The sequence below is a fragment of the Staurois parvus genome, unplaced genomic scaffold (genome assembly GCF_062004578.1).
Source record: "Staurois parvus isolate SC_StPar_1 unplaced genomic scaffold, SC_StPar_1.0 ptg001454l, whole genome shotgun sequence".
Lineage (NCBI taxonomy): Eukaryota > Metazoa > Chordata > Amphibia > Anura > Ranidae > Staurois > Staurois parvus.
Window position 1 is genome coordinate 299,757 of NW_028319250.1, and position 17,218 is coordinate 316,974.

Below are 17,218 nucleotides of genomic sequence, written 5' to 3' on the forward strand. Positions count from 1 at the left end.
AGTGCAATAACCTGGATTTTTGCCATTCATCTGTTTGGAGCAGGAATGTGGGATGCTGATTGGTCGCTGTGGGTCACTGCTCTCAGTCTATCTTAGGTCACATGCACACAGGATGTTTTGCAGACTCTCCTAGAAGTCTTTCTCCCGGCAGCAGCATTTTGGCAGAAAAAAAAGTCTGACGCTTGTAAAAGTATCTAAAGCAGGGGTGGCCAACCTGCGGCTCTCCAGCTGCTGCAGGACTACAAGTTCCATCATGCCTCTGCAAGTCAGTAACTTCCCATCTTTGCAATGCCTCATGGGAAATGTAGTTCCACAACAGCTGGAGAGCCACAGGTTAGCCACCCCTGATCTAAAGCTTTTACAAGTTTTTAGGTGCATATACAGGCTTTAATTCATTTCATTGGCCGGAATAACAATTTATTCTGGGTGTTAAAAATGTATTTATTTCAGATACTTATATAGCGCCGTCAATTTACGCAGCGCCTTACACACACACACACACACACACACACACACATATATATATATATATATATTACATTCACATCAGTCCCTAACCCTCAAGGGTTGTACAATCTAAGGTCCCTAACTCACAATCATACATACACATTCTAGGGCCAATTTAGACAGGAGCCAATTAACCTACCAGCATGTGTTTGGAGTGTGGAAGGAAACCGGAGTACCCGGAGGAAACCCACGCAGGCACAAGAACATGCAATCTCCAGGCAGGTGGTGCCATGGCTGAGATTCGAACCAACGACCCTACTACTGCCAGGTAGAAGTGCTAACCATTTAGGCACTGTGCTGCCCATAAGATGATAAACCCTCAAGTGCTAAATGTGCCTAGTGTTTTGGCGTGTTTAACATTGTCAAGCGTTTTTTCTGCCAAAACCGCAGCTCCTGGACACAGTGTTTTTTTTTTTCTTTTTGTTTTTGTTTTGTTTTTGTTTTTCTGCCTCTAAAAGCTCCTGTCTTTAAATGCTGCTAAAAGCCTATGTGTGCATGAAGGGATAGGCTAACATGCCAGGGAGGTTAGAGGTAGGACAAATAAAACGCCTGACGCCCCTAGAAGCAGCTACAAAAACATGCAGTGCACATGAGGCCTTACACAGAACCACCCCTTCTTTCCAAGCGATACATTTGGAGGTACTGCAGTCATTGTATGTAAAGAACAGATCAAATTTGTGAAATAAAATTCTACCATTTTCCCACCAACAGTTTATTGAGATCCATAATACTTTCTTGTTGAAGTGAATTGCTCTTTCCAACATACAAAAGGCACAAGAAAGTTTTAAACCCTGTGAGGTTGATCATGGCAATGGGCACAGACAATACTGACTTTCAGAGGCTATGTAATCTAGACATGTCCTTCTCTATGATAGCCATATTAATGCGGCAATACAGTCAGTGTGCGGCACATTGGCTGCGGCCCTTGAGGCTGGCACTTCAGCTTATAATCGACTCCTTCGAACTGATGCAGGGTCCAGCCTGGGCATGTGAAGCTGAAGGATGCTGATCAAAAGCCTTAGTAAAGATGAACCTTGGACACACAAGCTTCTATATAAATCTATTCCCTATACTCCTAGAGTGTAAGCTCCCAGGATCAGGCCCTCCTATCCCTCTTGTACTGAACTGTATTGTTGCTGTATTGTCTCCCTTTACATTGTAAAGCGCTGAGCAAACTGTTGGCGCCATATAAATCCTGTATATTAATAGTAATAATAATTATTATTATTCTTATATTTTGGATCATTTTTTTTTACAAAGCAGCATTTATTTTGAAATTAGATCAGAGTGGCTGCCATATTTTTTTTTCTACTAGCTGTAATAAAGGCATTTTTCAGGTAGGCCTTTATATCAGATGGGAAAACAAAGCTAAAGATCAAAACTGACCCCCCCCCCCCTATAATTTCCATAAAAGAAACTTTTTAAATTCAAGCCAAGCCTCAGCTACCTGCCAAGGGTTTCTGTCCAGACGATACAAACAAATCCTTTCGTTTCCATTTACAGACTATCTAGATAGATATAATAATAATATTCCTCAATAGCCACAAAGGATCTAAATCCACATTGTGTGTTTACAAACTCCGCTATTATCTTGTAAAAGTGGCAGTGACATCATTGCGCTGTGCAGAGAGCTGTGGGAGAGGCCCAGTAGACTCCACCTTCTACAGGCTGCCTGCAGAAAACTACAGGAGGGGGAGGAGACAAGACCGGTCACCCTCCACAAGGAGAGAGAGCATTTTTTTAATTACTGGAATCTCCGTGGTTTACATTGGATTACTGCATAGATCTGGAAGAAATACACAAAGTAAAGTACCGAGGTTCAAGTAAGAATACTCGTGCCTCTTGTATTTAGACAATATTCGCTGATCCCAGGGTTTTTAGCTCTTAGCTGATCACATTATAGCATGACTATATTCATTAACTCCATAATATTTTTATATATATATATATATATATATATATATATATATATATATAAAAATTTAGAATGTACCTTTAAAAATGTCCCCCCACATCTACTGGCAATTGGCACGCAGCGAACAAGCCGCACACTGTCTGTTGGGCCTTATTGGCATACATGTGCCCCTAAAGAGCTGCAAGCACTCTCTACGGTTAATTAAACATATGGTGATGATACTCAGGCAACAGACAGATGCACACGATCCATCAAAGGGTAACAAGAGTTCTTTTCAGGCATCAAAAAAAGATGTATTCAAGTCCTATACATTCTAAAAACACCTGAATTTAAAAAATATTCCTTTTAATGAAATAAAAAAAAAATAAAACTGCAGTCAAACACAATAAATGAATACAGTGATAACACAGTTTCATTCCTATGTCTCCAGCAATTTATGGAAGGGACTGTAATCTGTGCTCTTATTTGATAATCTTAAAAAAATAAGTGTGTTTACAAAGACGATGGCTTTATTTTGGTCATTGAGGGTTTTTATTTTTAGGTGGTGGCGTAGCCACCGCTAATTAGGCATCAAGAGGACCTATTTCCTGTGCTTACCTGCTGCAACCCTTTTGTGTTCTGGAGTATGTTGGGGAAGGTTTGCTGATGAGGGTGGGATTGCACTGTGTGTTCTATTGTTTGTGGCCCAGGATAATTGGAAGCCCCTATTACCCATCTTTTAAGTTTGTGTTTTGTTTTTTTTTACAGTAAAAGTTCCAACTAGAGGCAGGCACCACAAGATGTCGGCTCTCATCTTTACTAGCCAGAAAACCCTTCACTGTGTTCCCCACTGAAACTACGTTCTCTATGTTACTAAGGGCCTGGCTTCAGGACTAAACCCTGCAAACTGCCATTTAAGTGTCCAGAGTTTGTGCCTCAGGGGACAATAAGAGCATTCTCTCTGAACATGGCAATGGCCCTTGGAAGGATCCAGCAACAAAGTGACTCTCATTTTGTGGCATAGCACCCCTAACTGTCTACGCTTAGGCTAAAGGGAGCGTGCTTCAACTCGACACTAGTGACCTAGGCTACAGTACCCCTAACTGGCCCAGTATAGGCCAAAGGGATTGTGTTACAACCTAACACTAGTGGCATCATTACCTGACCCTGCATGGGCCACGGGAAGCATGCTACTCCTTAACACCTGTGGCCTAGGTTATAGTACTGCAAACCTACCCTGCATAGGCCACGTGGGGCATACTGAAAATTTTACATAAAAAGCCTAGGCTAAAGTACCACTTACTGACCCTGTATAAACAAAGGGAAGCATGCTACAACCTAACATGAGCTTAGGCTATATGGTACTGCTAACTTACCCTGCATAGGCCAAGTGGTGCATACTGCAACCTTACACTAGTGGCCTAAGCTAAAGTACTAATGACTGAAGCTTCAGAGGCTAAGGGGAGCATGCTACAACCAAACACTAGTGGCTTAGGCTGCAGTACCACCGAATGACACTGCACAGGCCAAGGGGAGCATACTACAACCCAACACTAGTGGCCTAGGCTATAGTGCTGCAACCCAACACTGGTGGTCTAAGCTATAGCGCTGCAACCTAACCCTGGTGGCCTAGGCTATAGCGCTGCAACCTAACCCTGGTGGCCTAGGCTATAGCGCTGGAACCCAACACTGGTGGCCTAGGCTATAGCGCTGCAACCTAACCCTGGTGGCCTAGGCTATAGCGCTGCAACCCAACCCTGGTGGCCTAGGCTATAGCGCTGCAACCCAACCCTGGTGGCCTAGGCTATAGCGCTGCAACCCAACCCTGGTGGCCTAGGCTATAGCGCTGCAACCCAACCCTGGTGGCCTAGGCTATAGCGCTGCAACCCAACCCTGGTGGCCTAGGCTATAGCGCTGCAACCCAACCCTGGTGGCCTAGGCTATAGCGCTGCAACCCAACCCTGGTGGCCTAGGCTATAATGCTGAAATCTAACACTAGTGGCCTTGGTTATATTATTGCAACCTAACACAAGTGTCCTAGGCTATTGTACTGATAACTGATCCTGCATTGGCCAAGGGAAGCATTGCACTACAACCTAACACTAATAGTTGTTGGCTGGTTAATTAGTCAGCAGCAGTCGCACCCTCATCAGCTATACTAAGGGCCCGTAACCAATTAATACAGATATAAAGGTTGACAATAGTCCTGTAGCCTAATATCCACCCCCTATCCCCAGGCCTGTCATCTACCTTTAGAAGAGAAGTCTAAGAAATTAAGTTGAAGTTTTGCATCACTTAAAAAACACTGGGGCTGGGAGGCCTAGGTACAAAACAGTCTCTTGTCACAAAGGGGTTTATTTACTAAAGCTGGTTCACTCAGAATCTCATGCACCTGGGCATGGTAGCCAATCAGCTTCTAACCTCAACTTGTTCAATTAAGCTTTAGCAATAAAACCTGGAAGCTGATTGGTTTCCATGCAGAAGTGTGTGAGATTCTGAGTGAACCAGCTTTAGTAAATAAACACCAAAATGTCTGCCACTAGCAAGCACAGGAAACAGTCAGACTAACACAGCAAATCAGAACTTGTGGGGTAAATACAGCAGTTTAGGAAGTTTGCAACAGTCTAGACTTTTTTTTTTGCTTGATCCTACAAAAGACATTTGCAAACAGTATTTTGTTGCAATATAAGGTCTAAGTGTTCTATAATGGAATGTTTACATTAGCGTTAAGGAAACTTGTTTTGTGGTGACATTTTGTTGGGGTTTTTCTTACTAGGCTTAATAGTAGCACATAGCACAGATGACCCTCCGGTCTTCAGATGTACTTCTTCTTCAAATACCAGTAGGCAAAATATCCCATTCCTCCCAGCGAGCCCATGAGGAAAGATGCCCCGAAGAAAGATGGCGGTTTTCGCTTCACCAGTCGGAAGGCATTGGGTAAGACAGCAGACAGCAGGGTCGTGTGGATGTCTCCAAGCACTCTCCGGAATGCATAGCGCTTCTGTATCCTCTCAAAGTAGGACTGTAAGTTTGGTCTACTCCCGTCTTCCCAGTGTTTTTTGGAAAGTCCAAGGAACTTGAGTCGATGTAATGTGGCTCCCAAAAGTATGTCAGCTAAGGTGAACATGTTTCCACAAAGCCAAAGTTCACATTTCCGGCCTGGAAAAAAAAAAATATGTAGCTTTGATTGTTCATAATCATCACTTTCAGAATGAGTATTCCTTTAATGATTATGGGAGAAGCAGACTTGATTCGGTTAGTTAAGACTAACCTACATGCTGTAGACAATAACTTTGCCTGAAGGCTTCTAAGTTTTTTTTCATGCTGGAAATATAATACAGCCAGTGGGTCTGCTCTAGGACCTCTTGCCCAGTTGGCACTGCATCCATATAAGACGCCCAAAACACTTCACCTTCCTAAACTAGCCACTGTAGAATGAGCATACGTTATATGATCTATTTCATCCACTCCGCCAGTCAATCCCTGAGTCGGATCTCTACTTCCATCAATGCATACCACACCCTGATGAACCATTTTATGATCCCGAAATGTATTGGATACAGTACATATACGTAACAATCAGTTTACTCTTTCATTCCAAGACATCCAAGCAGCACCATCAGTTTTGAGCAGGTAAAGGTTAAAACCCCATCAGATTTTTACACTGGTGATATTTCCCTTTACTTCCTGTCCTACAGATGCAACAGGAAGTGAGAAGAAATTTCTACGAAGTGAGAAGAAATTTCTACAAAGTGAGAGGAACCGTCTGTTTGGACAGTTGTTAGCAGAATAGGTTTCCCCATTGGAAGATTTGTCCTCACCTCTTTTTCTGGAGACAGCTGTAAAATGTTGGATTCTCCATCACTTTCTGTCTCGGTGGTCATTAGGACAATTAGAGAAGGGGAATCTACCTAACGGACCAATACCTGATAGGTTCTTCCCCACACTAGCCAAAAAACTGTTTTTATGGCAGTAGATACTGTATTAAAGCATGAGAACCAAGCTGCCTAGGCCTTGGATCGCATAACTAAGCTTGACTGAAGTTTCTCTTGGTCTATGAAAAGGTTTTCATGTACTCCAAATATTAATGTGAATTGGTAATGCCCATGTGTCCCATTGATTCATATGAGGGGTAAGTTTTAAAGCCCAACTAAAGTTGCAGCAATAGATAAGCAAGTCAGACTTTTTGTACTAGCATCTTCCTTGTTTTACTAGTCCTATGTCTACTTTGCTATTACAGCAGTTGTGAAGGGTGTTTAAATATGACGGTGTAGTTCACCCAGATCTGGTCTACCACACCCCTTCTCTACAATTCAAATTTGTGCTGAGGGGTGGGGCTGTTACTCAGCTCTGCCAGCACAGACCACTGCAGTGTGAGGATAGATAGAAGCATTTTCACTGAGATAATAGGGTATTTAGGGGCATGTTCTAGTAATAAAGAACAGTCACAAATTATAACATGATGTGTTACAGAATTTTAAAGCGCTACAAAGGTGTGGGACTGAATATTTGGGCTTTAATGATAAGACCAACGACATTAGTGTGAGTAATGAAATTCAATATTACATGTAGATGGCTCTTCAAACCCTGGGTCTCCCCCTGGAAATAAGGGACAGTTTGTACCAGGGGCGGACTGACAACTCATGGGGCCCTCAGCAATAGGGGATCATGGGACCCCTGTGTCCTTGCCCACACTCAAAGCACACTCAAAAAAGGCACCAGGGGCATTTCATGGGGCCCCTGACTGACCCCGGGCCCTCGGGCACTGCCCGAGTGCTCTAATGGTCAGTCCGCCCCTGGTTTGTACCTAAGCCATTGCACGCTTTATGAATGCCCTCTGCAGTTCCCCGTCCTTCCTGGAAGGCTGAAATGCCACCAGCCTCAGTGATGTCACTGGAGAACAGATATCTTCATGAATATGGATTCTTCGACAGAACAATCGCTACTATACATGAACATATCCTGCAGTTCTGCTGTGTGTGGATGGCAGGGTAAAGATGAGATTGCAGAATAATAATACAGCAAGGAGAAGAATGTGAGATATAAATAGATAGGAGGAGTAATAGATAGGACTGACAAGGACAAATCTGCAGAATAGGTTACAGTTCTGTAATGTCTTCCACACAGGGTAGAATAGGGTAGGATGACCAGCAGGGGGAACCACAAAGAATGTACCTTTTCTTACTATAGCTTCTTTAATGTAAAGGAAGATCTATTTAGATGATGGAACGATCTCATAGTAACCCTGTCAACAAGATCTCTGCTCCTGGTTTCCCAGGTGTACCCCACGTGCCACAGCAAGCATAAAAGGATTGGGATTGAATTCTCTGATGGATCTTGTCCAGAAAAAGTAGGATTTTGTAGTTCTAGCATGTGCCTCTCAATGGCAGCCTTTAGCAAAGTTTGTACTGCAGAGGAACTTTCAGGTTTCAGATATTGGGGAACACTTACTTAAACCAATTCATTGGCGTTCAATGGGAGAAGTGTTCCTCACATTAGTGGTCAGTAGGAAGACAGCACCCCTTACAGTGGTGGTCAGAATGCCTCCCTTACAGTAAAAAAAAAGATCATTGGTCTTATGCTCTTACCTTTGCCAAGTGACATTGACCCTGAAACTAAGCGGGCTCCATCAAGTATTAGTCAATCAGCCACAGCTCAAGAACCCCTAACATTCTCTTGAAGAACCCTGGTTGAAAATGGATGCTCTATATAATAAAACACAGACTAGTTGATCCAGGAAATATCCAATTTCCTCTCGGAATCAGGGAGGAATTTTTTTCCCTGCAGGAGCAAATTGGATCATGCTTTGCTGGGTTTTTTTTGTCTTCCTCTGGATCAATTGTGGGTATAGGATTATAATTTTTTTTTTAATGGTTGAACTGGATGGACTTTTGTTTTTTTTCAGCCAGACTAACTACGTAACAGACAGCAAATGGGCTAAATGTAAAAAATAAAAACAGTATTTACTACGGCCATGTAATCAGAAAAATTGTACATATTGTACAAGATGTTGGGGAATCCATTTAAATAGCAGGTCTGGATGTCATTTTATGGGCTTCTGAACAAAATGAGTTGACTTAATGGTGGCAATATAGAATGTTCTGATGAACGTAATTCCAACCAGTTTAAAACTCCTTTGAAAGTGAAGGCATTTTAGATTCTGGAAAGTTGTTTAGGAATCCTCATGTTCTCAGTGTCCCAGCAAACCTCATGCTAAAGAAGCCACTTCTAATCTTCTATATCTAATACGTCCTGCACTCTGCCCCTCAGCAATTCAATGCAGTTGCTTTCTCTTGGCCCCTAAAGATCTCTCATTGAGCTAGCATATGACTGATTGTTCCTTCTGTGCCTATCTTCTACCACATCTTTCAATTATTTACCCATTCACTGTAGATCTACATTCATTGGCCTGATGACATCATGCTTTGTGATGGATCTAACAGTGGTTCAGTGTTCTGTAGGTGCCCTGTGACCTTCTGACTTTACAAAAGTTATCGTTTAAATAAATGAAAAATCTAAATGTAGGTTAAATATCCTTATAACAACCATAGGAGGTGGGTGAGAGATCTCATCTACTGGGTGGGTGAGTATGTGGGTGCTTTACTTTCATCAGTCAACCCATACCTGTCATTAATATTGGGTGGCTTGACTCTTTAATTTGTTTAGAACCTCCACTTTATTCCGACAGCAGAGTGAAGACCGCTAGGACAGCAGGAGAGGGGTACAAGTCTCGTTATGCTAATTACCGTAAAATGCATTGGAGATGTGAGATTGGATCCTAATGGGACTCGGTAAAGGTCACATAAATTATTAATCCTCTGTCTAAGCATTAAAGAAAAGGGGAAGGTGAAAGCAAAGCAGATATATATATATAGAGAGAGGGAGAGAGAGACCAGCGTGCTGATGCATCTACTGCCTGACAAGCAACTCTGCCTTTTGCCATATAAATGTTTCATAGCCTGTTCTTGAGACATGTCACCGCCATTATCAGAGCATCTCCTCACCTTCTCACTTCTCATTTTTTATACATGAAAAAAAATGCAGCTCTAGGAGTGAGACAACACGATTCTGAAAGCCAAACTCTTAACTCAGAGATATAAGAAGGCAAGGTCAACTCAATCATTAAAATCTCATGGAGATGTCGACACGTTAATGTAATTTCCAAAGTCATCTTCAATATTTTCAAACCCTATGGCTTTCAGTACACTAGTACCTGGTGATCCTGCCATGAAGGTCCTTGATCAGCCTGTCAGCTGGATGTCTGCAGGACCCTATCACAAGGGCTTCTCATGGGAGACTACAAGTGGACATTTACACACATTCTGCAGACATGGTCCACTGTTGTCACCGTCAGGGAACTCGCCCAGAGATGCCATACAGCCGTTGCTGATCCTGCCACGAAGGTCCTTGATCAGCCTGTCAGCTGGATGTCTGCAGGACCCTATCACAAGGGCTTCTCATGGGAGACTACAAGTGGACATTTACACACATTCTGCAGACATGGTCCACTGTTGTCACCGTCAGGGAACTCGGCCAGAGATGCCATACAGCCGTTGCTGTTCACGTAGGCGAGAATTGGCTGATCCTTACCTGCTTCTGATCTGTGTGTATAAATGCAGGCCTTGCTGGTGCCCCATCTCAGACTGGCAGCCAAGGGCAAGGTCTGCATTCACTAACCACATGACCACCTTGTAAAAAGAAAATCCAATGACACAGCATCCCTCTGTGTGTTAAGAATCATTAGTAACTTACCACAAATAAAACTCTTATCAAAACCCATGCCAATAACCTGACTTTAGGCCCTTTTCTGGGAAAGCAGTCAACCAATCAAATTAGTAGGGCAGAGCAGAATTCTGGGAAGTCAGTTCACAGACAGAATACTGATGCTATGGTTGCAGGAAAGAAATTAATATTTCTTGGCAGCTTTAGAAAATCATAATTGAATTGAAATGAAAAAGTCACTCTACATAAATATGTATTTTGTAACCTTTAAAAGCAAAACTCTAGTTTCCTTAAAGTGTTACTAAAAGCAATTTTTTTATTTTCTGAATTAAAATAACAAACTTGTTATACCCACCTGCTCTGTGCTGTGGTATTGCACAGAGTGGCCCTGATCCTCCTCTTTTTTGAGTCCTCTGTCTGTGATCCTTGTTCCTCCTCTTCTTTGTGTGTCCCCATGGCAAGCTGTTTGCGGTGAGGACAAATGCTGCGTGCTCGCTCCCGACCTGTGTGTCTATGGAGCCGCACTCCATAGACACAGAGAGACTTGGCCATGCCCTCCACTTCCTCTTCACTGCACTTGATTGACAGCAGCATTAACCAATGGCTCTTGCAGCTGGTGAGTCCCTGTGAGTGGAGAAGAGAGGCAGCCCTGCTCAGTGCTGATCTCTTCTCCCCTCTGTTCCCCTTCACACAGGGAAGGGGGAGCAGAGGGAACTTAAAAACATTTTTTACCCAGGGGCGGACTGGCAACTCATGGGGCCCCCGGGCAATAGGGGATCATGGGGCCCCTGTGTCCTTGCCCACACTCATACCACACCCAAAAAAGCCTATGAAAGGTACCAGGGGCACCTCATGGGGCCCCCTACTGACCCCGGGCCCTTGGGCAATGCTCGAGTTCCCCAATGGTCAGTCCGCCCCTGTTTTTACCTTAATGAAAACAGTGCATTAAAGTAAAAAATTTATTTACGTTTTTAGTATCACTTTAAAACCAATACAACATACTGTATATAATTACTACACGGAGGATAGTCCTAGCATGGCATCCCCAGCAATGTCTTTAGATTTAGTGCACTGGGAGTATCACACTGGAACAAATCATGTGATTACAGCAAAGGGAAAAATCTCCCAGTTAACATCCTGAAAGATTTCAGCAAGTGCACTGGAATGGACCATTTCCAAATCAAGAGAATAAAATCAAGTCAAATCTGCGACAATTGCTAAAATCCTTTCATCAACACAATCAATTCACAAATCTTTACAGAAGAATAAGAATCTTTACTTTCAGCCATTTGACTGTAAATTCCAAATCTAATTGTACTCACTACTCAGTTGAAAATAACTGTCATTTAAAAAAAAAAAAAAAAAAAAAAAAAAAAAATATATATATATATATATATATATATATATATATATCATCTTGTTGTATCAGCCTTGTGAATAGGGCCTAATGTGAAAAGCTGATCTAGGAAAGGAAGGAATCTTTTCATTTTTTTTCACCACAAAACTGGAGCTTCACCTAAATACAGAACTAGTATGATAAGCTTTACTTAAATACAGAACTAGTATGAGATGTTTCAGCCAATCGTTATCTGCTCATAACAGAAATGTCAGTTTGGAGTGGACTAATCTTTTAACACATACAGTAATATTATAAATTGGATTACATTATCACATTGATGCAGTATATGGGAAAGAACAGGAAATTAAACCAACTGCTTTCTTTTCCCTTTTGCTCCAGTTTCACTAATTAAAATAGCCTTAGTGCTATATAATATACATTTAATTTTTTGCTCATGGCATTTGTAATTAAGGCAAAATGATACAAATCATTACGATCTGTATGAGATATATACAGTATATACACTATATTGCCAAAAGTATTGGGACGTCTGCTTTTACACGCACATGAATCTTAATGGACTCCTAGTCTTAGTCCGTAGGGTTCAGTATTGAGTTGGCCCCGCCCTTTGCAGTTATAACAGCTTCAACTCTTCTGGGAAGGCCGTCCACAAGGTTTAGGAGGATGTTTATGGGAAGGTTGGACCATTCTTCGAGAAGTGCATTTGTGAGGTCAGGCACTGATGTCGTATGAGAAGGCCTGGCTTGCAGTCTCCGCTCTAACTCATCCCAAAGGTGTTCTATTGGGTTGAGGTCAGGACTCTGTGCAGGACAGTCAAGTTCCTCCACCCCAAACTTGCTCATCTATGTCTTTATGGACCTTGCTTTGTGTACTGGAGAGCAGTCATGTTGGAACAGGAAGGGGCCATCCCCAAACTCTTCCCACAAAGTTGGGAGCATGAAATTGGCCATAATGTCTTGGTATGCTGATAACTTAAGAGTTCCCTTCACTGAAACTAAGGGGCCAAGCCCAACCCCTGAAAACCCCCCCCCCACACCATAATTCCCCCTCCACCAAACTCTACACTTGGCACAGTGCAGTCAGGCAAGTACTGTTCTCCTGGCAACCACCAAACCCAGACATGTCCATCAGGTTGCCAGACAGAGAAGCGTGATTGGTCAGTCCAGAGAACACATCTCCACTGCTCTAGAGTCCAGTGGCGGCGTGCTTTACACCACAGCATCCGGCGCTTTGCATTGCACTTGGTGATGTAAGGCTTGGATGTAGCTGCTCGGCCATAGAAACCCATTCCATGAAGCTCTCTACACACTGTTGATGTGCTAATCTGAAGGCCACATGAAGTTTGGCAGTCTTTAGCTATTGACTCTGCAGACAGTTGGTGACTTCTGCGCACTGTACGCTTCAGCATTCACTGACTCTGCTCTGTCATTTTACGTGGCCTACAGGTTGGTGGCTGAGTTGCTGTTGTTCCCAGTTGCTTCTACTTTGTTATAATACCACTAACAGTTGACCGTGGAATATTTAGTAGCCAGGAAATGTCACGGATGGACTTATTGCACAGGTGACAACCTATCACGGGACCACGCTTGGAGTCACTGAGCTCCTGAGAGCGACCCATTCTTTCACAAATGTTTGTAGAAGCAGTCTGCATGCCTAGGTGATGATTGTATACACCTGTGGCCATGGAGGGGATTGGTACACCTGAATGTAATGATTTGGAGGGCTGGCCCAATACTTTTGGCAATATTCATATATTCTTTGCTTTACAAGTAAACATCAAATAAATATTCCTACAGCACCACTGGTTTAGCTAAACAGACAACATAAGTGACAAAGCTCACTTTGAAGATCTGAAACTTTGTACTCAACTGTATAAGTCACTGCTGTGAAGACTCGTGCACTTTAGTCATTAGCAGGATTTATTCACTAAAGCTGAAAAGGATGCAATGCTAACAGTGTTGCAAAGCAGGAGGTGGGAAGGGGTAACCTGTTGGAACAACTGCATGTTCTTAAGTGTTGTCACTCTTCCATCCACCCCTACTGTACTATAGTGTATGGGTACAAGAATATATTACTTTACAGACTTCTAGGCTAATATATACAGCATGTTTCTTCATTATAACGTGATCGTAGCTGGAATACCTTCCTACTCAAGAAATGTGTAATGCCTGTGTCCCCTGTCACATGCCGTGGTTCCATCCTCCAGCCTCTATGTCACTGCTGTACATTGTAGTAACATCTGGGTTGAAAGAAGAAACTGCAGCACACTGTGGGGGACACAGGCATCAGACACCCCTGGAATTGATAGATTTTTTTTTTGTTTTTGTTTTTTTAGAACTGGTTGGGTTACTTTAAACAATAAGAGAAGGAGATAGCATAGCAGGGGATCACTACTAGCACCACAAATAGACCCGCTTTTAAAAATGTTGTCAGGACCGGGATTTAAACCAGTGACCTCTGCTTGTCTGGCAGTGGATCTTCTTGCTGAGCCACCTGAGATGTTGAACAGTTCCCTGTCTGATCTCTTAGGACAATCTTGTCTTGTCTCTTGCATCTGCTAAACCTTCAACCTTCTGCTCATTCCATGAACTTCCTGTTTTAAACTATGTCTATGCACTTCCTGTTTGCCAGATTAGTGTGCTGTCTCCAGCCGATATCTTACTCCTTTGCATACCTGCATTTGATCTTATTCTCACTTCCACTTGTTACTGATCTTTGGCTTGTTCTTTGACTACGCTTTTGCTTGATCCCAAGCTGCAGCCACTTGTTAATGACCTTTGGCTTGTTCCTCGACTATACTTCCACTTGATCCCCTGGTACTGGACTCCAGCTTACTCATCTCCTGATGTGGCGATCCCCAGGACCACAACCTGGTACTAGCACACAGCAAAACCCATCTCCACTATCGGGAGCTCTGGTGAATACCAGTTAGAGCTTAGAACCTTCACCTCAGGTAAGCCCGCATCATCCTCCAGAGTGAACATCTTGTGTAATTGCCGGTGGGAGCCTCTCTACTGCCAAAGCTACTGATCTCCAAGCCTAACCCCTGACCATGACAAACGTACAAATTCATACGATACCTTCATATTCAATTTTCCTCTTCTCCAGCTCAGCCTCAATCTGATCCAGGACCATGGCTAACTCAAAGAGAATTTTCTTCAAGTTGTTCACATTGTCATGTTCCAATATTTTAGCCTGGAAAAAGAACATGTTCACAAATATGTTATAGATGACACTACTAGTATATAGAGTTTTCATGCACATACTGCTTACAGGAACGGTACTATTATGAATGGCAAGCCTTCTACAAGTGAATACGAGATTCTGTACAAGGGAATTTGTCTTCTGAATTGCTTTGTTTACTGATATAAGTTACTGTGATTTCAAAAGCAACTCAACATATTTCAGAAACCGCTTGAAGCACCTCAAAAACAGCCAACAACCCATAAGCTGATAAGCTCCTCAGAAGCCAGTCAACAGCAGGTGAAAGCAACTCAAAGTGGAGTCAAAGCATTCTGTGTTTGACTTGCTCCTAAGTCTGATGCCTATATACACTCTTAAGATACAGGTCTGGGTGGACACAGGTGAACTTGAATGGCAATGGTACTCTCAGCAGCAAGTAAATACATTCACTGACCTACTAATGCTGTTCACCTTCGCTGAGGAGCAAGTTGTGTTATACAGTAGGGTATACTTTAGCATAACTTAGAACATGGTCTTGCTCCATAATCCAATTAATGTGCCACCCATAGCCTTTCAGACACTCCTATTGGTTTCTGGGAAGGTGGTGCTTGGCTAAGGCCTCTTTACAAAGTGCAGCTTTGATCAATAGGCTAAATTAAAGATCATTTGCTCAGTAGTTGAGTTACTAGTCATACATTAGGTCTAAAACTGGTATGTACATGGCAGGCTTGTTTTTCAGGGCTTGAGTAGGGCTTTCATAGTGCCTCTAGGCAGAGTTGAAGCCTCTTGGAAATCATTGTGAGCTTTGCCCACCCTTTCTGAATGCAGTGTATTTGTTTTTTTTCTTAATGTGACCAAGAATATCCAAGATTGTGTTCATCACAAGTTGAAGCAAGAGAATTCTCTTTTAACCAATGTGTTCTTTGTCTATTTAGACCCTTGTAGATTAAACAATGAGCTTCTTTATGGAATAATAAGCCAAGTTCCATCTCTTGCTCTTGATGGCACCCTCTCTTCTGGTGGGTCAGGGGCAAATGCTCTTTTTGCTCCCTTGTCTAAAATGACCTAGAGTAGAAGTCCCCAAATGAGTCTCCGAGTAGTTAAGGTGGACTTCTTATGCTTACATGACTTACCATGAGTTTTTTCTGTTTGGATAGATATGGCTCGGTAAGGTGGTGCTCCTCGTGGTCGAGTTTCAAGAGTTCTGTGCTGGCATTGGCCAGATGTCCTTAAGGATGATGCGTAAAGAAGAGAACTGTGTCAACTTTTAAACAAGTCACAATGAAATCCTTGGAATTTATTGAATTAAAATACAGTTGTTAATGATCACCACTTGTATACAATATACTGTGCACATCCTGTATTGTTTGGTTGTAATGGCAGCACTCTCACATATTAAGAAGAATGTCTGGGCTGCTTGAAGCGTAATTGCCAATTACAATTTAGTAGACTGAAAGGCAATAAGGAAGAACTTCTTGTAAAACGCCCTTCCAAAAAAAAAGAAGATTCTCTTTACTCAAAGGCAGAGCGGAGAAAGCTGGACACACCTGATACTACAAAGACTACTAGAAAAATCCGAAACAGAAAGATCAATAGAAAACAAATTAACTCCTTCTTTACATTAACTAAGTAGTGTTAGAAATAGCCAATGCCCCTTTCAACCTTTAAAATCACTACATTCTGCTGTAGCTTTTAAAGTGTAAGGTGCATTTATTTGGGGGTATGCTTGGAAAAACAAAATAACAGCAATAAACATCCAAAGAGGGTATCTAGCCAATCCCTAAAACACTTTCTGCAGGCAGGGGTCTGTGTGGCCTTCCCACAATCTCCATCTTGTACCAACTGAGTGATTCAGCTTCCATTACCTCTACCATCTACATGATCTGACTTCTTGATTAAAGCAGTGAAAAGAGTAATGTTGATAAATTGCATTTTCTAGACCTGAGCAGCCAATCAGATGTCACTTTTCATCACTTTCCTGCAGCTACAACAAAGTGATAGCAGACTGGAAAATCTATTTGAGAGATAAAATTGTGCTGATAATTGCAAGTGTTAGGTTATCGCTCTATAGTGAATCCTTGCATGGCCTTGTTATCACAAGCAATCCAATCCTGGAATTGGCAGCATTACTTCCAAAACTCAGGCAGTGTAGGACTACCCTTACCTCGGGAAGAGTCCGCTAAGTGATTTTCAATGTATTATCTTTCGTGGACGATCCGTATTGGCTGTGTGAAGTCTAAGCCCTTATCTGAAATCAGCCGAAGCTAAGGTGGACAGGCATTTAGAGGCTATGGGGTTTATTTACTAAAGCTGGAGAGTCCAAAATCAGACTCCCTTCTGCATAGAAACCAATCAGCTTCCAGGTTTCATTGCCAAAGCTTCATTGAACAAGCTGAGGTTAGAAGCTGATTGGTTTCTATGCAGAAGGGAGTCTGATTTTGGACTCTCCAGCTTTAGTAAATAAACCCCTATGTGTCAATTCTAGTTGGTATGGTCACATCCATAAACATAGCTTTATTTTTTTTACTAATAATAATTCTTTCAAATATTCA

General features: G+C 42.4%; 1 protein-coding gene across 1 annotated transcript in view; it reads right to left on the reverse strand.

Annotated features, from left to right (window-relative positions):
* Positions 1 to 1,203: 1,203 nt before the first annotated feature.
* The window catches only part of GDAP1L1 (ganglioside induced differentiation associated protein 1 like 1), a 44,204-nt gene continuing 28,189 nt past the window's right edge, over positions 1,204 to 17,218 (reverse strand). The window contains exons 4-6 of the mRNA XM_089662294.1: positions 15,800 to 15,894; positions 14,564 to 14,678; positions 1,204 to 5,560 (exon numbers count right to left, since the gene is read on the reverse strand). Of these exons, the coding sequence (XP_089518420.1) occupies positions 5,217 to 5,560; positions 14,564 to 14,678; positions 15,800 to 15,894 (554 nt within the window). The 3' untranslated portion in view covers positions 1,204 to 5,216. The remainder of the gene's footprint in view (positions 5,561 to 14,563; positions 14,679 to 15,799; positions 15,895 to 17,218) is intronic.